We start from the raw sequence: 23,714 nt of genomic DNA, 5'->3' as shown, positions 1-23,714 counted from the left end.
TTTAGGAAACTATAAAATCGAACGAACAATTTGTTATTACCTTCTACTAATTTTCATTTCTTTAATATCTGATGACTGAAATTCTTTTTGATACTTACAGTATAAAGCGTAACATGAAGCTAAGTTTAGTTCATGTGCCTGTTATAAGAGACAATAAAATACGAATATTCGGTGGGGAGAATACAAATGTTACCATGGCAACGTTTATCATGGTTATTGGTTACTGTCAGTAAATGATTCAAAATCGTCTTAAATTCACAGCAATAAGCAGAAAAGAACTAAACAAAACTTTTACAACAAAAAGACAAATATCATGAATTTTAACCGTCCATCAACAAACACAGAGAAAGCTAAAAACGAAGAGAGAACGATTGTAGCCACAGTGATTTCCTGGACGCTCAATATAACTGGAGACTGTTGGTAATAGCTGGGGTCACGTGATTATATGGCGCTTTGAGGAATAACTGTTGAAGTCTATACAATGTACAATGTACAATGTACAATGTACATGGGAAACGACGAGATGGGAATCATGGGAAGTAATCAAGATAAGATGAAGTTTCAAGAAGGACTTAACATTTCTTTACAATCTAATATCCTAAAATCCTAAGAATATCAATCAGTAGACTCGTCAAATTGTTCGAAATCCTCTGACTCAGTACCATCAGTTCCCTCAGTAGAAGCATGCTCGTTTGTACTGGACGGCATCTTCTTCCTACAAGAGTACCGCTTCTTACCCATAACCATGGGGAACCCCGACAGAGCGTACGCAGAGGGTGCCACCAAGGTACAGTTAGTGTCACGACGTTTGATGGAGGAGACCCTGGAGATATTACCCTCAGTGGGGGTGTCAAGGTGATCCTCGTTGTCAAGGTGATCCTCTCTGTCAGGGACTGTGTCGGTCTCATCTCTGTAGTTGAGTTCATTTGGAGGAGTAGGAGGAGTCTCATAGTGGTTATAGACAGAGGAGAGGAGGCCGGCTTCTTCTGCTAATCCTGAGGAGGGATGGTGATTAGGTTGACTTACAGTTAGTATAGTGCAGGTTACCGTTCATTTGAAAGGGTGAAAGTCATGAAGTTCATTTGAAGTTCTGTCATGGAGTTTCCGTGAATTGATAACAGCTTCTAACCTAGTTCACCCAAAGGATCGGATAAAGTAGAGAGAATATCACTAGAAGACCCGCAGCTAGCCGAGGTGGTATCAGCAGGACCCCCCTCTCCAGACACGATAGGTTCTGGTATCTGTGGTAGGAGGTTGGAGACACGCCCTTCCTTCACTCGGTTATACAGGGACTCATCACTCTCCTTTCTGAAGGGGGTCGACATACGCTGCTTCTTTTGATCTGTCTCTCTGTGAGAAATGAGATTATATATCGTTACCATGGTAACCATGATTAGATATCGTAAAATAATGTTAGAGAGGATAGGCAGATGGTATATGGTATATGGTTAATGGTTATTATGGTTTAGATTAGCGCAAAGCTTGAGGTACAGTATTAGGCCCTTACGAGGACCGACTGTTGAAGTGATAGGACTGGCCGAAGTAAATGGTACTAATTAACTCGATCAGTGAAATTAATGGTAATAATTAACTAACATAGTGAAATTGCCCCCGTCCGGCTCGGAAAAGGCCCGTCTAGCAGTTCGCTCTCCATCAAACTCGTTAGATTCGTCTATAGGTCTCCTCATCTTATCTATCAACAACATCAGTTGTCTGGGGGACATTTTATTACGATATTATTGAAAATAATACGATTACTGCTATTAGTCCACGCAAAACGAATGAAATAAGTTGTCAAATTGACAGCTATTAACTAAATAGATAAAGCAGGAGATGTTGGTATTGGATTGGTATGGAAATATTTATGACGTCAATACTAGACTCATGGTAACTATGGAAACTATTGTAACCATGGTAACTATGGTAACCATGGTAACTATGGTAACCATGGTAACCATGGTAACTATGGTAACCATGGTAACTATGGTAACCATGGTAACTATGGTAACCATGGTAACTATGGTAACTATGGTAACCATGGTAACTATGGTAACCATGGTAACTATGGTAACCATGGTTATAACTATGGTAACAATGGTAACCATGGTAACTATTGTAACTATGACTCACGATACGCTGGTTTCCATGACAGCACAAGACAGTTTAGGAGCTCTAGCATCCACGAAGGTAGCAGTGGAGCTAGACTCAGTAACACTCAGGTCCGTATACGTGCTCATGCTGGTAGCTGACGTCTTCCTTCTACGTCCTGTTGCACTGGTGTGTCCCATACTAATACTATCACTCGTCTTGAAGGAGGCAATAGAGTCCGTCTCGTCGGAGTTGTCTCCTCGTCTCATCAACCGTTCTGTCTCTTTAGGGAGCTGCCATTTGAAACCCGTCATTCCTGTAGGAATGTGAATATCATGGTAACACGTAATCCCTGAAGGAATGTGAATATCAATCGCTCTTGTTTTTGATGATGGTAAAGATATTTTCTAGTGTCATTTCTAGTGAATTTCTGAGCCGGTACTCTCCTGCAACCTGATTTATCGGCTATCAAAGCAGCTGAATCGGCTTACAACAGATCCAGTGTGAATTGCCATACCATTAATTAATATCATAATATGGTTGGTTTACTGACACAGTAGGTACAGTAGGTACAAGTTCACGAAGTAGAAGTACTGAGAAGAGAGAAGATAGAGAGAGAAGAAGTTTAACGAACCTACAACGAAGTAAGTCTGATGCTCGCCCCTGTTTTTGAGGGTAACTTTCCCAACTCTCTGTACAATCTTGAACAGTCCACTGCTAGGGTGCTGTTCTAACAGGTTGACTGTGTCGATACTCGTGTGGATGGTAAAGGGCTTTCCAGTACCTGACAGATTGGTTACTATGGTTACAGCTATGGTAACTATGGTATTTGACTTACATTCCAACCATGAGATAATATCACTTTTAACCATTACTTAATAATATAATAATAATAGTGCGAACTTAGTAAGTTGATAGTGTCAACTATGTTGTCGGACTGGGAACCGGCTGTTACTACGGTAACTATGGTAACTATGGTAACTATGTTGTCCGACCAGGAATCGACCGGTTTGGATCCTTGGATAGTTACCATGGTTACCAAGGAATTGGATATCATTTGAACAGACAGGTCTGAATCCTAGTGTGCAGACAGATCAGTAATTAAGATAAAATATTCAGTCTGGTCCTAACTTCAATTTTCTTCAGAGAATTACAGTTATTGGCATTACTAATAATCCAATGATCATATTATTAAGTAATGGCATTAAGTGTAATTTGTAAATATTATCCCAGGCCACGTCAGGACTACCAATCAAGAGTCAAACTTGTGCTGCGCATGTTATGGGATACGATAGAAATACTATCATCGCTTAACGAGCAGTTGAATAGATTTCATCCCTGGGGTATTGGCAGTAGATTAACGAGTAGCACGACTAGGCACCAACCAATACTAACTTACTAACAGTAAAGTTATAACTTGTGGATATAAAGACACGTACTTTCAAGACGTGAGGTAAAGTTCACAGTGTCCCCAAATAGACAATATCGCGGGTTTAGTTTCCCTATCACCCCTGCAGCCAACTTCCCTGCAAAAAGTAGTCGCTGATCTTATATTAATTCATTTAATCATAATTCAAAGTTCAATCTGAATCAAGCACGACTAGATTCTAGAGAACTATAAAGTAGGAAAAGTATAAAGCGGGGGGGGGGGGGGGGGGGAGTAATTATACCAGAGTGTATTCCTATCCGTATCTGAACCCTAACATCAGGATACCCTTCCAACTTTATCTCATTGACTGTACTCAGAGCAAACAGTGCAAAGTTAGCTATATATCCAGCGTGCAGATAGCTGCAAAAAAAATTTTATGATAATCTCAGATTAAATAAGATAAGAGTAGAACATAATTGTATACTGAATTTTGATTGGAGTAGCGACTCAATACACAGGATTAGGCTCTTAGGCTCTTATCTAAAAATCTTCAATTTATTGTCATATTTTCCTATGGTAAATACGGTAACCATGGCAACCATGGTAACTGTGTTATTTTACCTGTGTTCATGTCGTACTGGTAGTCCTGACATGACGAGATAAGAGTCGTTTATAGTCTCCACCTTATACAGCTTATCTTGGAAACATTTTACTAATCTGTCCAGCTCCTCGTATAGCTTTAATTGTTGCAGTTAGAATAAAATAACGAAGTTTAGTTAGTTTCATGAAACTGGCAGAATAAAAATGTAAGAAAGCACAAGGATGTGCTGAAATAGTTAATATAATCTCCGGATCGGAACATTATTTATTAGTCGCATAGTTGTAATATTTCTGGGGTAAAATTTGTATTGATATTAATAGAAATTAATAGTTAATATTGAAATTTACCCCGTTCAAGAATTCAACAATAAGTTTTGGATCATCCCGAAATCGTTTGAGTTGAGATATCTTGGAGAAGTTGTAAATATCACTAAAGTATAAGGATACCTGTGAACAGAAATGATAAGCATAAAAGTATCGGAAAGACAAATACTTCTTGGTAAAGTTTGAAGCTTCAGAACAACAAATGTAACCATTGTAACTATGTTAACTATGGATACTACGGTAACTATTCCCTATGGTAACTATGGTAACTATGGTAACTATGGTAACTATGGTAACTATGGTAACTATGGTAACTATGGTAACTATGGTAACTATCGTAACGTACATCTGCCTGTTCGAAGGAAGGTTGTCTTCCGGCCTTGATAGAGTTGGCTATCTGCCGAGGCAACATATTCTGAAGTAACCTCTCAAACTCTGTTCGTTCGCTCTCTAGCTTCTCCTCCATCTCTTAAAAAGATGAAGTTTTTTAGAGGTTTTAGAGTAGAAACAGTCAGAATTGCCAATGGTATGCTAAAAAGGTGAACTAAAAACTGAGGTAAAAATCCGAATGCAACAAATGTAATCAATTGTAGTCGTACCAGACGTACCTATAACCTTTTGATCGAGTCCATAAGAATACTCTTCCATTTGGCTTGCAATAAAGTCCCCAAAGCTCTGACCTGGCATAGTCCAACTATCCAGAACTTCTGAGATCTTCCCAAATACAGGACGTAGACTCGGTCTCTGGCTCCAGCAGTCCTTTATTAGCTTACAAAGCTCCTTGTTATCGTTACAATCACTTAGTTTCAACTGCAAAATACCGCTTGTGATTTCAAATTGCATGAATTGCACGAAAATGAATTAATTCGAAGAGATTAATCACATAAAAAACAGACAAGAACACAAACCTCGAGAAAATTAAGGGAAAACACAATTATTAAAAATCATTTAAATTCAGATATCAGCGTTAAGATCCCAGTTTACCCGTATAGTTACCATAGTTACCTGTGGTCTGAAAGGAGGTTCGGACCTTCCCTTAACTCTGGCTATAATCTCAGAGAAAGAAATCTCGCCCTCCTCCCCCTTGCAGTGGTACGGCAGTGCACCTGCCAACACATGGTAGCTTATCATCCCGAAACTGTACACATCACACATTTTCAATCCCCTCTGTACCTGATTAAATCGTGTATTTAAATGTATTTTCTGAAATTTTGTTCATTAAATTACAAAATTCACGTTAAGAATTTGACGACGGATTTTATTCCAAACAAAATCTAAAACTGTAAAATAGTTTTACCGCGAACTTGCTGGACAGAAGTTCCGGAGCTGTCCACAGTTTGTGAGCGTGGGAATGTTCCAGATCCTCCGTATCCGCCACAAAACACTGTTTAACTCGGTGAGGATCAAAGTCACTGACTTTAACAGTCCACCTGCTGTCGAGCACACAGTTGGACGTTTTAAGGTTGGTGTGAGCTATGTTGAGAGAGTCATGTAGAAACGACATTCCCTTAGAGACATCCATTAGCACGTGGAGTTTAAAGTTGTTGTTGTCCAGGATGTTCATTGGGTTGTGCTGCATAACGTCCATCAGGCTACCGTTAGAGCACAGAGGTTGAACTAGGAGCACACAATTAGGCTTATCTAGGATTCCTATTAGGAAGTTGACATTGTCAGCTTTACCGCCCACTCTTTTTAGAACCTCCGTTGTGAGTTCATAGTTTTTAGAAATGTTCAGGTTAACTTTGCTTATCTCCTTTATGAAAACCTCACAGTTTTTGTACCGGCCTGATTTGTTCTGCACGTTCTGGTAGCTCTTTGGAAAGGCTCCTCCGTGGCTTGTCCTTGGTTGCAAGTCGTGGGTTTTGTCGAACTCAAAGTTTTTCTGATCTAGAGACCAAAGTTTTTGAGAGGACGCACACTTTTGTTTTTTGTAGACTTGAGTGGTGAACACAGCCCCGAGTATGATGATGAACAGTGCGAAGATGAGAGGTAAAATTATGATCAGGGGATCAGTGCTGTCGTCAGGTAATTTGAAGGCAGATTTAGGTAGGACTCCCCCTGCCCACTGCACCTTTTTACCTGAGAAAATTATATTCAAGTGGGTACAGCTAGAATGAACAGATGATTTGTTTCAGTTAGCTCAGTGATTAAGCTTTTAACTGATTGATCAAAATTAATAGATAATGACTTGTTGAGTAATCCAAAATATTAAACCGTGCTAATGCCTAGAAAAGTAATATCTTAAAAGCACAGTAAAATTATTCACCTGTGCTTACTGTAATAGGACAGTAAATTCCATCACAGTTATTGTCCCACGTCATGAACTCCAAATATTCATTACCATGAAAGAAGCGGACCCCGCTCTCCAGGCTCCTCTTCTGAGGAGTAACATATTCCAGCCCCCCTGAGTAAAGAGACAGGTCCTGGTGTTCACTGATGAACGTGGAGAGGCTTTGCTTGGCATCCTCTCTGTTTATGTATTTCACAAGTATGTTGAGAGAATCAGCCATCAAGATATCTAACCCACTGTGATCACTGGCAGTCAAGCTAGGGAAATCCTCTTTAAACCGTCTCCTGGACAACGTGTATTTAGATATTTAGAAAATACACTGTTCAGCGTTGCAGTGCAATCGCATTCATCGATGGAGGTTGCGAATGATACTTCAAATTTTGTAGAAATTGGTACAACTTCGATTCTTTTTATCTTATAAAATACCTGTCCACATTGTTATCTGTAATATCAGTCCAGTGGGTGAGCGCTACTATAACAAAGTTCATAGCTTTGTGAAACAGTTCCTCCTCCACAGCATGTACAGTACAGAAGTTAGTACAGTTTGTAGAAGATGTGGTACACTCTGGAGTATCTCTCATCATCTGACCGTACATGTCAAGGTATATTATTATCTTACCTGGCTCAAGGTAACCTGGGAGGAAAGCAGGTTGGAGGATACATGGGTTGATCAGGACATTTAAATTAAGTTGAGACTTGAGCTGAGTGAGATCAGGGTTTGAGGGTTTATTGCTATTATTGTTCACCTCTACACCAGCTTTAGATAATAGATCTACAATTACCGTGTTTGTATGCAATTGTGATATAGTGCTGAAACTCGCACAGGTGACCGATAAACACAAAGATGTTAGCAGTCTGTGTAGATTTTATATGTTTGATGAAGTCCTCTTCGTCTTCCTTAAGACTGTCCAGGTAGAAAACGTCATCTTCACTTGCTCTGGTCCTTGTCTCTGCAAACAGGTTAATCTAAGATCAGTTGACCGATACTATATACCCAATATTAAGGTTAATCAGCACCCGGAAAGAAGTGCTATCAGAGGCCAATTTGAGAACACCGTCCAAGAAATAACATAATTATTCAACATTATTCCATTCAAAGAATCAAAGAGACCTATTTTAGGGTACGTTATCCCCCCAGTCTCCGGCTCATTCTTCATCTTCTTAATGTCAGTATAAAGCAGTTGCCACGTTTCTTTGTACCAAGGTAGAGTCTCAGACACGATAAAGTTAACACGGTACCACTTAAAGTTCTCCAAAAGGTTGAAGAGTCCTTTGGTAGAGTTTCTATATCCAGGGTTTATGGGGACCTGAGTGCCGTTATCTATGTGAGACAAAGTCGAGAATGTTACTGTCGGCATCTTGAGGAATGTAGTCATCTCCAGAGCAGTGGTAGAGTGAGCTAGCCCTACATAGTACGTGTCCTCCTGGTCCTGCAATCGAGTTAACCTTAGTCCGATAATAAAGTTGGAGATTTTGAAATCTAACACAATTTTCGTGTGATGCAATATTGTAATCTAACCTTTATCAAAAGCCAAGTCTACTCGAAACCAAAAGTCTACACCTTGCATTCCATACGAATTGTGAGAGACGCTTGTGAATGGCCATGTCACGGGGGCATGTCGGGGACTACGTCACTCGACTACCACGTGCTAGTGCCGTACCATAATGACGATGATGTAAACTTACATTTTGAAACAGTGGTTTGGTTATCTCGGAGTCTAAAATTAGTCGCTTATTGGAGCTTCCAAACAGAGTTATCTTTACAGAAATGTTTGAGTAATCATTTTCAGTCTTTTTCTTGACGAGTTCAGCTACTTTATATACACCAGCCTCTGGATACCAACCTAAGTGATCGATGAGATCGTGTGTCAGCAATTCAAGTAGAATGGAAATATTTGCTACCAACAACGGGAAAAAATGTTTGGTTAATTTTATAAACATACTAAACGGTTAAAAGTGTGAACGCTGGCTTTATTCGCGGTTATTACTATTAGCAAAGTTATTGATATTCGAAGCTCACAACCGTCTAAGTTGGGGTCCGGTGAGGGGGGGGGGGGGGGGGTTACCCCAACGATGCCCATGTCCATTTGATCAAAAGTTGACGAATAAATGGGTAATGGGACTCTAGTAACTCTAATAGATTGTTTGAACTGATAAATGCAACACAAAGCAGATGGTTAAACTTAAATGGAATACTTGATTATAATACGTATATACTTATATACAGTCTCATTTTCAGACCTGATTCAGGTAAAAGTACTCGTATAGATGCTTTAGTAGCATTGTCTCCAACAACTGCTCTCACAGGTCCAACTTTACTGACTGAGTGTACACCTGCAAAATGTTATCTTTGCATTTTCGATATAAAATTACAATGATTTCAGAACACGTCATGACTTCGGTTTCAAGAGCTGAATTTTATTGTTTTTGTCGAGAAACAGAAGGATTAATTAAAATTCACGTACAGTTGACTCTAAATTATAGATAATACTAATAGCTAAGGGGCCGGAGTTTCCTTTTTGCACTTTTTCCCCCGCCCGTTTGCATATATTAAAAACCACCTTTGTGAGAAATCTTTCTAGAGTTTCGAAAGTTAGATACAAAAAGTAAAAACTATCGACACTACTTCCTTAGCAGTTACAAGGTAACATTCCCAGCATTCCATTTAATTCAAGTTGGCAAAAACCACCTGATTAAGTGTTTTTTAAACCACAGTACTACTCTATATCTTCCTATGGCTATAGAGTATTCATACACAAACAAATAAAAGTAAAACACCAAGCGTTGAATAAAGTTATATTAGAATATCCACCTAAGTACACAGTACAATTAAATATAAATTTAAAATTGCACCATACTAATTTTAAAAACTTAACAACTTCTTAAAAACATACCGACGATGATAACCGTAACAAAATATGTCCACAAATCCATGTAACGCACATGATAACCTACACAAAAGATATTGAAATTTGAGAGCCGAAAAGCTTTGAACGGCGAGGGTAGCCCAAATTAACAGCTCGATATCGTGTCAAGGAGTTAGATGTTATGCAGGCCTCTAATATGTGGAGCAGGCCCCTAAATAAAACAATGTCATGGTACTGTACAGGGGTAGCGTACAGTCTGGGACTATCTTTGTTAATTTGTACACACTATATCCTGGGTCCAGTTTAATATGAAGTCAATTTCGAGAGCAATTCTAATTTGATGTCAACTTCTTGCAGGGCAGGTCCCTGTTTAATTTCAAATACTTCGTGGACAGTTCCGATTGGTCTCAAATTCAGTCATAGTATAAGTAAAATTACAATACAGTAGAACCGCGATTGACCGCAGAGTTTGGGGAACGGAAACAACAGCATTAAGGGGTTCGTGGTAAATCGTGGTAAATCGCAGTAAATTGGAGTTCACGGTAAATTGGGGTTTTACAATATAAGGTTCTCAAAGTTCCAGTGTCAATGTTGTTATAATCTGAATAAACATGATTTTACTCAATAAATTTTAAATACTTTATTTTTAATATTAAAATAATACAATTCGGCAAATAATTCCCCCTAAGAATCTAGAAGAAAGAGGACATTTTAACAGGTTTACGGACAGCATTAGAGAAACCCTCATTAAACTTATAAAAAGTCCTCAACTTCTGAACGTAAGCCTCCTTTTTCCGTGTAAACGCTTCCTTGTTTGATACCACTTTAGATAAGTAGTTAACTGGGATTCGTTCTTTAGTGTAATCAATCTTGGGTATTTTGGTGGTCTTTTCAGTGGATGTTGTTTGGGGTTTGGGAGCTTCCGCCCCTCCTGCTCCAATTCGTTTCAAATCCACCTGAAAACTTAAAATTAGCATCGTCGAAAAACGTCTAGGACTCCAACAGACAAATATGTAAATATTGAAACAATCCCAAATAGTTATGATTTTATTTTATTTTTTATATTAATATACATATTATGTGCTACCGGTCGCGGTAGGATATACCTTATCGGACCTTATTTGGACGGACATTAAATGAACGGACATAATTATGAACGGACATTAATATGAACGCTAGAAGGCACTCAAAACCATAAAAAATCCGAATTTTTTTCATTTTTTAAAACGTTTTTTTATTTCAGAAAATGATTTTAAATCCATTTTTATACAGTAAGTAAGAAAAGCAGTCGTTAAGCAGTAAAAATGTTAAAAGATGTGTACATGATCAGTGTTTAATATCGCATATCATCTTCATTAAAGGGGTTTTCGTGCATGAAATAGTTCAAGTTCAACGTTAAAAAATTAACCTTTAAAATTAACCAACGTTGGCTTATAAAACGTTTAAGAACTTTTCATTCACAATCTAAAATTAAATACAACGTTAAAACGCTGTTCAATTTTAAACGTTGCTCATATCAATTGGTTCATCTTTTTGGGCGTTCGTGTAATGTTTTTTATCCCAGTTTCAACGTCTTTTCAGTTTCAATGAGTCAGCTAGAAACTTGATCGCTATTTACAGACTTTCATAATGATCATTAGGCTCACAACAGCTGGAATGAAATAAGTTAACCTCCTTTCTGGCTCACTTGTGGGCTGCGTCAGAAGGCTATACTATATATATAACTGTCTAATTGAATAATTGGAAGAGAATTCCATCAGGCCTTGCTGAACCAAGCGGGGAGTTGATACACCTTTCACAAGCAAGAGCCACTTTGGTCTACTTGCTGTGAGGTGTCTCAGCTACGCCTACATGGGTTGGGGGTCCCCCCTTTTCTTTTTTTTTGGCTTTGCTGTTTGGTCTGCACTGATCACCATTATTTAGGACTCGACATGATTTAGTGTTTTACAGTGTGGGAGCTTGGGAGTAACTCTTAGAGGGAATATCTTCGATCAGATTTGCAAGGGTTTTGCTTGACCGTCCTTTTTCCAGTTCCCGCTCTCATTAGCGATTCATCAAGAGCGCTTTTTCCATGGGATTTATTTCGTTGACTTACATATTGCGTAGTCTGAACTCTGATATCATTGTGGTAATATAATTTCCCGAAGCAGCAAGATTTTGCAGTTTTTAATTCCCGGGTGCAGATAATTATATAGACTTAAAATAGAATTAAAGTCGATGTACCAAGCGCTTAAGGGCCGTTGCAATCTATAAATCAAATTTATATTGGAGAAACTCTTTAGTCTCGTCTAATAGACAATGTCCTTGGCAACACGATTTACCGTAATATATGGAGAGGCTGGAACAAGTTTGTAATGTTGGCGGGGACTAGCTCATGAACTATGTTGTTAAGTGCCATAATTTCGTTGACTTTTTCCGCAAAGTGCCCCTTGAAAACATCATATACTAGTAGAGTTTTCTGTGCCTCCGGCAGACCAAGGAGAACCTTTCCGTCGTTAACTTACGGCACAATAAAGTTCTCATAGTTGTCATATTCTGGACAAAAAGTTCGAATTTTTGAAAAAAATTCAACGGACTTTAACTCGGACGGACCTTAAATGAACGGACTTTATTTGAACGGACATTAAGATGAACGTTAAGGCCTCCAGCGTTCAATTAATGTCCGTCCAAATAAGGTCCGATAAGGTATTCGAATTTCAGCTCTCCGCGACCCAAATTTCACTGTTTTGACTCAATTTTTCTTGAATTACCATCTTACAGGGTCACTGAGGATGGCACAAGACACCACTGAGGTGCTTAAAGTTCTGTTCCCAAAGCTTTGATGAACGGAAAATCGTCAGAATAGAAAAAGAGATTTTAGAAGATTTTAGAAGAGAAGCTTTTCTGCCGTTTCCTTGACCAATATTTTACGGTTTTGCCTGAATTTTTGACCAGTGACCAATCAGTGAGGTCGGTGAGAGTGACACAAGTCGCCATCAAGGTATCGAAACCGGAGGAAACTTTGACGGAATGAAAATTTTGAACATTAATAATATGTTCAGGTAAAATATGGTTCACCACCACACCATCATCCATAATTCATATGTTAAACAATATAAGTGGGTTTGGCCCCATCATAATAGTAAATAAAAATGGGAATAAGAATCTTGAATAAAACAAATAAAAGTTCCACATTACCTCTCTAGCGAGCATCTGTTTAACCGAGTAAGGAAGCTGTTTGACCTCCGGTAAACCTGTAAACCTAGTCAGAGAGTACACGTCCGGTTCCAAAGCAAAGGTAATGAGGCCCTCCAGAGAGCGGTGCTGAGCAAACTGCAGGTCATAGCAAGTCATCAGGTTCAGTAGGTCCTCCTTAGCCTGCTTCTCCTTCTCACTGTACAGCTGGAGATGGGAATTGGAGACGTGAAAATTAAATAATTTTGAGATGTTAATTCTCTTCGAAGTATTACAGTAGTTGATTTTCTGAAGGTGCCATCATGTCCACTAAAAAGTAAAAACACCTGTGTATCACTGGTATATCTAAATATCACCTCACAAATTCTATACTGTACCTGAATATTGACAGGTCTGAACACAGGACAGAGCATCCTAGCGAGGTATGACGACAGTTCAGTGGTAAAGAACTGGCTCGTTAGTCCCAGCCTGGCTCGTACAAGGGTCTCTCGTCTTACCATGTCCGCCATGTCCTCAACTTCCTGGTAAAGAGGGGGGTCGTGGATCAAGAAGGGGGGATTGTGGGTCAAGAGGGGGATTGTGGGTCAAGAGGGGGTTGTGGGTCAAGAGGGGGATTGTGGGTCAAGAAGGGGGTTATTGGTCAAGAGGGGGACTTGTGGGTTATGAGGGGGTTGTGTTTAAACCTAAAATAATTACGACTAACCTGTTGTTTCTGTCTTAGTTCCCTACTTTTAGCAGGAATAGTTATTTTAGGAGGGTGCACTTGAGCGAAGAGAAGGTTGAACACAACTGGTGTGTACATTAGGTAGGTATACAACTCAAACGACATTGTAGATCTCATCTCCTTTTCTGGGGGGAACTGGCATCAGTCTCACAGATATTACTGGTTTAGACTTTAGATGATGACGTAAAGATACGATATAATATTATTCGATAAGTGAAAATTAGATATAATCGAACAAACTAAAATGAAATTTTAGGTATAAAGAAACATAAAATGGGGGTGATGCAACGTCAATTAATGTCAATTAATGTCAATTAATGTCAATTAATGTCAATGTCAGTTTTGCAAAATTTTGGAATACTGACATTAATTGACACGATATTTTTCGACCAGATGCAGAGATTATGTAGTTCTACCATATTTTTAGCACTTTAGAACGTTTATATCATCAATTTATTCACTACTATCACATATGGAAATGTGAAATGTGAAAAAAATTCAGATCATTAAATAATAAAACTAAAATAATACGGTTTTCCGAAATTAAATTTTCTTAAATGGACGTGGCCATCCAAGGGCGTGGTTCTCAACATCATCAGAACTTAAAACCCACATTAAACGAAATGCCTTCATGACATTTATATTTGAATAACGAATCTTAAACAGCTAACATTACTCCTTCATACTAAAAAAGCCGATTCTAGATATTTTACCTGTATAAGAAACCAATAAAATATGGGCGTGGCCGGTGGGGACCGAAGATGGAAGAGTTGGAAGCTGAAATTTTTTTTGGTGGTCTTTGAACCTAAGAATCAACAGATAAGAACATACTCATAATTATTCAAGGACATTTTGTTTTTTTGAACCGGTCTAACTTACATAGACGTGAATATCTTGAATATTTATCGAATAATGATAATCTCAAATTTCAAGACAAATTAATGTCAATTAATGTCAATTAATGTCAATTAATGTCAATGTCAGTTTGGGGTTTTTATGGAATACTGACATTAATTGACGTTGCATCACCCCCCATAAAATAATGGTGTAAACAGAATGATCCAGCATACCGACACTGTCGTAGAAAGTAAACCACTCCAAAGAGTCAGCCAACTTGGTAAAGTTAGCTTCTCTTATCTTGAGCATTAGAAGGTTCTCGTGGATGCCATCTACCTGCTTATCAATATCTCCAGTACCTCCAACTAGGGACATCAGCTCTGATAGCCTGCAGGTATTTGTGTAAATTGAATGCAGTGGTTCGGGAACCTACTCTAAACATACAAAGAGCTTTAATTAGCCGAAATTAGCAAACACCTGGTGTTCTCATCAGGCTTAAACGTATTAGCTTAATTAATTAGCTAACCTTTTCTGGTCATGACGTTGAGCTTCAGTCATTCGTGAGAGTGCGCTTCCCTTAGTTTTAGGTTGGGTGAATATCGTGCTCCAAAACTTAAACAAGCTTTTCTGTTTGTCTTTCATCCCAACATCCATGCCCTTCAGCTTAACCATGCTTAACGGCTCTTTGTTAGCTTTCAAGAACTGCAACGTGTTCAGAGATGACCTGACAGAATAATTCGTGAGAAATTTAATTTAACAACGGTCACTGATAAGGCAGAATTTGATCCGATCTGGTTAAAAAAAATATTAATGATGAATTATGCAGATATGATGTTGATTGGATTTTGGAAATACCAAATTGGTAAAATTTAGATGGCTAAAATTATTTGAAAATGTCAACATGTTGAACGGCTAAGTACTGAGCGGAAAAACATATAAGCGAGAGCTGTATTAAAATTCACATTCAGGTAGCAAGTAAGCTAATATACCAACCTAATATCGTTATCGGTCTTCTCGCAGAGGAAGAGTAATGAAGCCATGTCAGCAGTGAGCTCCTCCACAGTACAGATAGTCTTGAGTCGGGTAGCGAGCCGCGCACTCTGAGTGGGGGGCACCTGGATAATAGTGGCCACTTTCCTCAGGTCCCTCAGGGCAACCACCCAGGGGTCGTTACAGATACAGATTATAGGTCGACGGAGCCGCTGCTCCTTCTTTTTCTTCTTCTCTCCGTCCGATTTGTTGGAGAATTTTGTACCAGCCGTTAGAAATTTTACTAGAACCTGAGGTACTTTCATTGAGTATCATTTGATAATTATAAAAGATCGTTATAACAATGAGACTGTGAATTTAATCAGGGCGTTTACTTGTTTGGGTGGGTTTCAAGCAAGGACAGAAGAAAATCGCGATTATTTAGGTCAAAAATCGCGGCACCGCGACAAGCCAAAGTAGGCAAAATTGCGGCAAAAGTCTCGAAAATCGCGGCGAATTCGCAGAGAAAGATAATTAAGTATTTGCAGTGCTAAGTATGTCATATATTCGTTAACTATTCAACTTGATCGGCTCATGTTCCATGATGATGTGATCTCAAATCATATCATCCAACACAGATAGGGGTCCATAACAACAAAATAGGAGGGGGGGGAGGGGGCCAAAATATGACATAACTCATGACATGATCCCAAATTTTGCTATCTGATGCTCTTAACCTCAAAATATTGATCCTGTTCAAAATTGTGAGTCTGTGACACTGACAGTGAAGGTCAGCGCGTATGTGTTATGCTATTGCACGCGCAATTTATAATCTTGAGATAACTTCGTTTCATATGACATTTTTATAAATTGGTAAAATGGAGTACGCTTGAATTTGACATTTGACAAAAGTCTTTTGATTACACATCGTGCAGCACTAATTTACTGATTAGTTCATAAACAATTTTATGTAAGCTGTGAGTCTGTAAATAGTCGTTGTCTACGAGACGGTTACTCTGGGGGGGACCTTAATAGTTGGCCACTTTCAGGTAACTCAGGAACACAGGGGCGTTTCTTAGGCCACCGCTGCTCCTTCTTTCAGTTTTCTTGTCCGATTTTTGGAGTTTGACCAGCGTAGAAATTCTAAATGAGGTACTTTCATGATACTACAATAATTATAAAAGATCGTTATAACAATGGATGTGAATTTATACTTTACTTGTTGGTTTTAAAGCAATGGCTAAAAAAATCGGATTTTGGTCAAACGCGCAACAGGACAATCCAAAGTAGGCATTGCTGTATAAAGTCTAAATCGCGCGATCAGATTTAATTAACAAATTTCAGTGAAGACACCATATCCGTTACTATTCAACTTGCTCGGCTCTGGCATAAAGCTGATCCTCTCATCCCAACTGTGGAAAAACAATTAGGGTGGGGGAGGGGCAAAATTGACAATCATAATAATTCCCAAATTCTTCGTAGCTTTGCATCTATCGTTATGATCGTACGATTTTTTATTGAATAAATATTACTTTTATTATAATTGGGGGATTTCAATATCGATTGGGCGCAACTGTCGTATCTGATCAAGCAGTTTTTTAATTGGTTATGATTCGTCATCTTCCCATGGTAGCTAGATCTAGATTGGGCGCAACTGTCTGGCAGCCAAAGTCTTCTGCCAAGTAATCTTAATCTGAGGTTCTAGAATTACAGTTCTTATGTTAGCGGCCCTGTTAGTGGCAGTTCTGAAAGTGCAAGTTGGCTTTGCAGTCTGAAAGGAAAGCCTGTGCTTAAGAATATTTGTAAGGTAGCAAGGCTACAAGTTTATTGTAGATTATTATTTATATCCAGAGTTTCTACTCGATTTAACCTTTTGTTCACCTGTTTCATTTGGTCAATACTAGTTTAAAAATAGAGTTCTAGCTATTATATCGTGATTCGTTGTTGTTCGCACTGCTATCCAGTGTCGGCAATTATTCCACCGTATTACAGCACTAAATTGCGTGTAAGATTGCGCGAAGATTTTATGGGGGCCGTCGCCCCCCATAAAATCTGGGCAAGGGGCCAAAAAGGGCCAATTTTTTTATTTAGGTTTCTTAAACATTTTACAAATTTTGGGGGAAAAAAATTGGTCCAGTATATTTGCATATTTGATCCTGTGACTCGGACCGAAAATTTTGTAAGCCAATATTTTTCAAAGTTTTTCTGGAAACTACTTTTGTTCATGTTTCATGCTACCCTGATCATTATGAGACGAAAATATTTTGTACGGTTTTCGAAGTCCGCACATACCCTTCGATATACGATTTTGGACTTGAGGGTTCCCCCTTGTAATGCGATCACGGAAGGCATGCCTCCCCTTCGCAGTACGAGCTCGCAAGCGGGAGCTCTGCCTTCAGAGGTACGTATCGAGAATGAATTGGGCCGAAAATGTTCCAAAGTTTTTCTGATAACTATTTTTGTTCATGTTTCACTTTCATGCTACCCTGATCATTATAAGCCGAAAATATTTTTTTGGTTTTCTCAAGTCCGTACTTCGTACCTACATTTGAAAGGCTGTGGATGTGATCGGGTTCATATATACTTATAAAAAACGTGATATTTACATATTTGGCCCGCAGATTTTTTTTGCACACAAAAAAGAGTTAGGCCAGAAAAGGCCTAACTCACAAATCCGACCCGAATAATAAGGTCCTTAGACGATTCCAAACCCATTCTGAAAATTTCATGGGAAAATTTTGAAAAATGAAAAAGCCTTAGGCCTAGGACTTTCGCGAAAATCTCAAACTGAGATATGGGCAGTTTTCTTTATTTTTAGTGGTCTTTTGGCCTTAGGTTTCACATTTCTATAAATACTAAGCTATATATCTCAGAGAATGTATAGTTTAGGGTTACCTTTCATATAAAGTTGGTTTCATTCAAAAATATCGATATTTTGTTAATTTATGGGCCAAAATCTATCAAATGTTGTGCGTATACCCAAATATGGGCACACGTAGAAATCCTAAAATCTGGGTTTTGGCCTAACTCGGCCAAATCAGGCACAAATATGGGCGCGGCTGCACCACGGGCACCGGTGGGCGGTTGGGGTCCAGGACCCCCTCAAAAGTTTGGTCACGGGTCCTAGTTTGTTGGTCGACTGCTATGTCAGAATAAAGTTTCACAAAAATTTCAGGCTGAACCCCTCACTTAATGGAATGTTTTTGAAAAAAAGTTCTTTGCCACAGCTTAGCAGCTGATATGTTACATCTAATCGCTTTGTTCTTCCATGTTTTATGAAAAATTCACAAATCCCTCTACTAGTTTTGAAATGATTCAAGGCAAAATGTACGACATCAAAAGAACTTCAGAGTATTCGAATCTACAAAATTACACCGCGTACAAACCAAAAGAAGTTGGTACTTTTGCCATAACTAAAGATGGGAAACTCATCAGCGAGGCTAAAAGCCCAACCCTGAAGCAATTCCAGTTACCGTTAAATTTGAATGAGGATTACGATCCCAATTGGGTCAATAACTATTCTTCGAATTGGGAAAACGTCTTAAAGTGGATCAATGTGAGTAAGGACGGCTACAAATCTATATCCGATGTAGATGTAATCGCAGAGAGAGGGGCTCTAAAGGAAATAGGATACACCAACCACAACTATTATAAAAATCCCTGGAAACTTGAAGCTTGCAAGTATGCAGGAAAGATGTACATCAGGAGAGTTGTTGAATCTCAGAATCTAGATGCTTGGGGTGTCCAAAATACTTATTGGGGTATGAGATTTGAAGAATATGTGATTAAACAGGAGCCAGGAATCAAAGCCACTTATAAAATGCTCAAGGGAAAGATTGGAAGAACAAACGTCCTGATAAGCGCGGAGGTTGATGCCGTAAGAAAGGACGGTATGATTGTGGAAGTTAAAACATGCTTTCAGCACAAATTTGCTGATAAATTACCGCTGGCTTGGCTACAATCTTATCTTGGAAAAGCTGATATAATTTTATTTGGTTGGAAAGAACGGAGTGGGACTGTGCATCAAAACCCTGTAACACTACCAATGGATAAAATAGCAGGATCAATATTAAAAGCTGACGACGCCAATGCTATGATCGGGTTCATAGGAGATATCATTGATTGGATATACGGAGCATTACCAAGTGGAAATAAAACCTGGCTGGTGGAATACAAGGGTTTGGGACCAATATCTTTAAAATGTGGAGAGGAGGAGTTTTTACCCGGCTGGTATAAGAAGTTAGCTGACGGTAGTATTGGTGTGGCTGCAGCTAGTGGTGCAACAGAGGACGATAAATTGGATCAGTTCGACGAACTGTCTTTGAACTAGTCTTAGCAAGCATTATTAGCTTTGGGTGTTTCACACAAACTACGTATTTTAAATTTTTCTCCGAAGAACTGATCTTTTTCGTATTGTTAATTTTGACAGTGATGAGTATGATGTAATGATATTACGGTAGAATTTGATGATTTTAGTGACACGATGACTTTGTCCTATACCAAACATATAACAAATAATTTGAGGACAACATGACACAAAACTTTGAACATAACACGAGGAAATATGGACAGAACTGAACAAGAACAAAAACCACATTCAAAGACTGAGGAATCAGGAGGACTCTGCAACCCAAGAATCAACTACTTAGCTATCATCGCTCAATAAACGGTTTGGTATCGACGTTACATACTTTGATTTTCCGACTTTAAAGCTGACTTAAGAAACCAGAGAATTAATTTTACTTTCCTAAAATTAAATCGTTGATTTTATTTCTATATCACTTTTTTTTCAAACATTCCAGTACATTGTACTTCCAATTTTGGAAGCATGTAGGGATCGAGATCTGATATCGATCGTTAATACTAAAAATACTCTACCACAATAATTGTAACTGCAGTTTTACAGAACTCTAAATGCTTAATGAACACACTTGCAAGTACCGCCCGTATTCACACTCAGAATTGAGTTTAGTCATTTTCAAATACGAGATTGGGGACGGGTTCCATAAACAAACAAACAACATATAATTAGGTAATATTATGGCAGTAGAGCCAGGAGCCGCAAGATTGCCTATTAAGTATTACTATTGGATACGTGTTGGGCGCTCAGAATTAAATTGACTATAATACGGCTGGTTTCTACTGGGCGAGTTCATGCTTTTGCACCGTTTATACTTTTGCAATTCAACTGCGATAGTGAAGTCCCGGCCGAAGACACGGGTTACACTAGTATATGGACGTGTCTATACTATGTACAATTTAAGCTATATTCCCTATTATATATATATCTAATAGGGAATATAGCTTAAGATTATCATGTTCAAGTCTCTGTTCCATAAGGAAAATTTTACTTTAGGGAGTAAATTTTGAAACTAACAGAAACAAACAATAAACAATGAAGATGAAGTAACACTCTACCTGGATAGCTGGAGCACCCGCACCGTCAATTTCATCAATTATAAGACAATTGGGGCTGTTATCTTTATTAAGCACTCCAGTCATGGTCACTGAGTTCTCTATCGCTTCTCCAAACTGCGCTGCTGACCTGACAATAGGACAATTTGTTTAAAGGACAGAAATAGGATGTGAAACTAATTGTAAGCATATAATTAAGACATGTTGTAATTATTTCCAACATTTGACATATATGTGACGTCTTATAATATTAATGCTTTTTAAACAAAGTTACAACGAATTCTTCATGTAGTGCATCCTGGGTTTGGACAGGATATGCCCGTTTAAAATATTTCCATCACGTTACATTACATAATCCTCAATAAATGTAATAGATTTGTAGTGTTGTAATTAGTTTAAAACTTATATGTATGTCACATATATATGTGACATATAATATGTCCAGATTTAACATACCGGTCATTGCTAGCATTCATCTCCACAACGTTATAACCAGCATGTTTAGCAGCTATGTGAGCTAAGGTGGTCTTCCCAAGTCCAGGGGGGCCGGAAACCAATATTGTCTGAAAATAGGAGATATAATATTTACTAGACATACATATTATTTGAAACAGGAGTTAAGTTTTTTTAATTAATAGGTGCAAAGATTTTGTTTGACACGACGTGACATTGATTGATTGATTGTGGAATTTAATTGGTCCGTGGTCACATGTCAACTCCAACAAACTCACCTTCTTAAAAGGGAAGCCCTTCTCATCGTAGTCAGGCTCTTGGAACCTCTGGTACTTCTGCCAGTCCTCGTAACTCTGCCACTTGGGCTTCTCAACAGGGGCCTTCTCTCTCATCTTCTTACCAAACACTACCCCGTCCCACAGCTTCAAATAGTGTAACACTGACCTGTTCACTCCGTCATCACTCAGCAGATCTACGTACTTTGTCGGCCTGTCAGTATTAGTGTGTTAATCTGTGTTCTTATAATGACAACCACTAGTTGGTGGGTCGGCCAATAATCATCTGCATTATTGAAAGGTTTCCAAACTAAAATTTAAAGTTTAATGTTTCTAATACAATATGGTATTATAAACATCAAGACTCACATGTAATCATCGACCCAAAGATTCGACTTTTCCTTCTCCCCGATACCTGGAACTGTAGTGTCACCCGATCCGGCTGCAGGTACGACATGTGATCTGATGCGTGATACAGCAGCTTCTATTTCCGTTCTCTTCTCACGGTAGTCCCTCATCACCTGAAGATTAACATAATCAATATAACAGTACATGGGGACCCGGGGAAGTTTTGTTTTCTGCTTTAGGGGGGGGGGGGGGGGGCCAATGACTACCAATGGAGACTTTTGGGGACTAATGGGGACTAAAAATCATGGGGACTTGAGGTCAACTCGTTGACGTAATTCACCATTTGTCCCCATAAGTCCCCAGAATTTTTGACAGTTATTTATGGTTTTCAAGTTAGTTTAATAACGATACGATCGAGATGTTTTGTCCAAGATAAGAGTAGGATAAATCTAAATGGGGACTAATGGAGACTTTTGGGGACTAATGGGGACTAAAAATCATCTAAATGGGGACTAATGGAGACTTTTGGGGACTAATGGGGACTAAAAATCATGGGGACTCGGGGTAAAATCGTTGACGTAATTCCCCAAGTCCCCAAAAGTAGCCATTGGCCCCCCCCCCCCCCCCCGCTTTAGGAAATTTATAGGAGAAAATTCGAAAGCGACCAAACATGTTTGGTATTTATTCTTATCAGCACATAATTCATATAGTGTGCGAAGAAACTTATCACAATTATGAGCATGAAAACAAACCAAATTTCATTTAAAAATCAGAACTTCCAAGTTTTGATCCTTTGTACCTGTGATTTGAGATACTCGAAAGGTTGAGCCAAGAAACTGTCTGATGGGTTTTTAGAAGCAACTTTTTCGATGAAAGGTTTGACTTTCAAGTAAACCCGTTGTGATTCATTCGTAACTCTGATAAAGTCTCCATCTGGAACTCTTGTGTAAACCTAAAATAAAGGACATTCGATTAACTAATTCGACTGAATCATCTGAGATTTTCGAATCAATTTTTTGAATCAATCATGGGAATCATGACAACATTAATAGTTCATCAATTGTAATGGGGTTACCTTTTCACTTTCGCGATCAATCTTAGAACGTTTGCTTGTTTCTACCTCTTCCACAATCTCGAGCTCGTCCCCAAACAAACCCCCACCGCTAGTTTTCCGCTTATGAGGTGCCACCCCCTGAGCCCCCACCCCGCCTCTGAAACTGTTCCTGATCTGTATGGGGGTTGTAGTTGTGGAAGAGTTCATGAAACTGAACTCAATAGTAGGTGGAGTTGTGTCGCTGTTTACAATGGTTTTATTGCTCCCTCTCTTCAAGGATTCTGTTAGAGATTTTAGTTGATTTTCAATGGGATCTGAAGAGTGGTGATTTGTTTTTGGAGACTTATTTTCTTTGTCTTTTGCAAGGAGAGCTTCTTCTTCCATGGCTCGCTTTAGCATCTCATCCGACACCCTGATCAAATGTTAATTTTAGATGACTAAATCATCATTTCAGCATTAAAAATGAAATTCTCATGATGAAAGAAGATTGCTTGCAACTCACATGTAACCAGAGGGATCTTCATCCTCAGGTTTTTTCTGAAAATCTCCCATTGCCTCCATTTCATCAGCAAACTGGGCCTCGATCTCATCGTAGAAATCTCGCGGATCGTAGTCCATGATTCTAGAGACTAACGAGAATGTTTTAACTCGGTTTTGATGGTTAAAAAGAAGGTAGCACTGGTAAGATGGTAAGTGTCGTGGATACAAAAAGCGATTTTTTAATGACCTACAAATACTTGATCTTCCAATCCGAACATTTGAATTAAATCTGTAATTTGTTACAATAAAATATAAAGAAATATTTCGTACTCATAATTTGATAAACTTATTGTTTAACTCAAGAAAATACAATTTCACAGCAGTCATAATTACGATCAGTCTTGTCGAAAAGTCGAAACTGGAAAAATTAATCAGCCTTAAAAATTA

At 38.6% G+C, this 23,714-nt stretch overlaps 2 protein-coding genes across 2 annotated transcripts; both read right to left on the bottom strand.

The window, feature by feature from the left end:
• Nucleotides 1–169: 169 nt before the first annotated feature.
• Nucleotides 170–9,704, bottom strand: LOC134826276 (atrial natriuretic peptide receptor 2-like). The gene is made up of 20 exons (XM_063838592.1): nt 9,566–9,704; nt 8,913–9,005; nt 8,358–8,515; nt 7,783–8,101; nt 7,454–7,621; nt 7,098–7,305; nt 6,648–6,955; nt 5,679–6,460; nt 5,387–5,554; nt 4,990–5,191; nt 4,728–4,849; nt 4,406–4,504; nt 4,079–4,194; nt 3,759–3,877; nt 3,528–3,614; nt 2,723–2,872; nt 2,131–2,404; nt 1,597–1,713; nt 1,130–1,350; nt 170–995 (listed from the first exon to the last, which is right to left on the bottom strand). Exons 1-20 carry the CDS (start codon nt 9,603–9,605, stop codon nt 616–618), a joined length of 4,131 nt encoding a protein of 1,376 aa, XP_063694662.1. The 5' UTR covers nt 9,606–9,704; the 3' UTR covers nt 170–615.
• Nucleotides 9,456–23,412, bottom strand: LOC134826278 (chromosome transmission fidelity protein 18 homolog). The gene is made up of 14 exons (XM_063838593.1): nt 23,290–23,412; nt 22,809–23,199; nt 22,533–22,685; nt 21,755–21,906; nt 21,389–21,599; nt 21,114–21,220; nt 20,661–20,787; nt 15,267–15,553; nt 14,800–14,997; nt 14,507–14,661; nt 13,416–13,561; nt 13,090–13,233; nt 12,716–12,919; nt 9,456–10,494 (listed from the first exon to the last, which is right to left on the bottom strand). The coding sequence occupies exons 1-14, from the start codon at nt 23,403–23,405 to the stop codon at nt 10,231–10,233; spliced, it is 2,655 nt and encodes an 884-aa protein (XP_063694663.1). The 5' UTR covers nt 23,406–23,412; the 3' UTR covers nt 9,456–10,230.
• Nucleotides 23,413–23,714: the final 302 nt, after the last annotated feature.

The sequence above is a fragment of the Bolinopsis microptera genome, chromosome 2 (genome assembly GCF_026151205.1).
Source record: "Bolinopsis microptera isolate Bmic1 chromosome 2, MBARI_Bmic_1.0, whole genome shotgun sequence".
NCBI lineage: Eukaryota > Metazoa > Ctenophora > Tentaculata > Lobata > Bolinopsidae > Bolinopsis > Bolinopsis microptera.
This window is presented reverse-complemented; position numbering and strand designations above follow the sequence as displayed.

Coding starts and splice junctions, on each gene's coding strand:
- LOC134826276 (XM_063838592.1), bottom strand. CDS start 9,605: ATGGATTTGTGGACATATTTTGTTACGGTTATCATCGTCG. Junction 9,006..9,565: donor TGTTACGGTTATCATCGTCG/GTATGTTTTTAA, acceptor AACATTTTGCAG/GTGTACACTCAGTCAGTAAA. Junction 6,956..7,097: donor ACAGATAACAATGTGGACAG/GTATTTTATAAG, acceptor CACGTTGTCCAG/GAGACGGTTTAAAGAGGATT.
- LOC134826278 (XM_063838593.1), bottom strand. CDS start 23,405: ATGGACTACGATCCGCGAGATTTCTACGATGAGATCGAGGCCCAGTTT. Junction 13,234..13,415: donor AACTAAGACAGAAACAACAG/GTTAGTCGTAAT, acceptor CCTCTTTACCAG/GAAGTTGAGGACATGGCGGA. Junction 12,920..13,089: donor TCAGACCTGTCAATATTCAG/GTACAGTATAGA, acceptor TCCCATCTCCAG/CTGTACAGTGAGAAGGAGAA.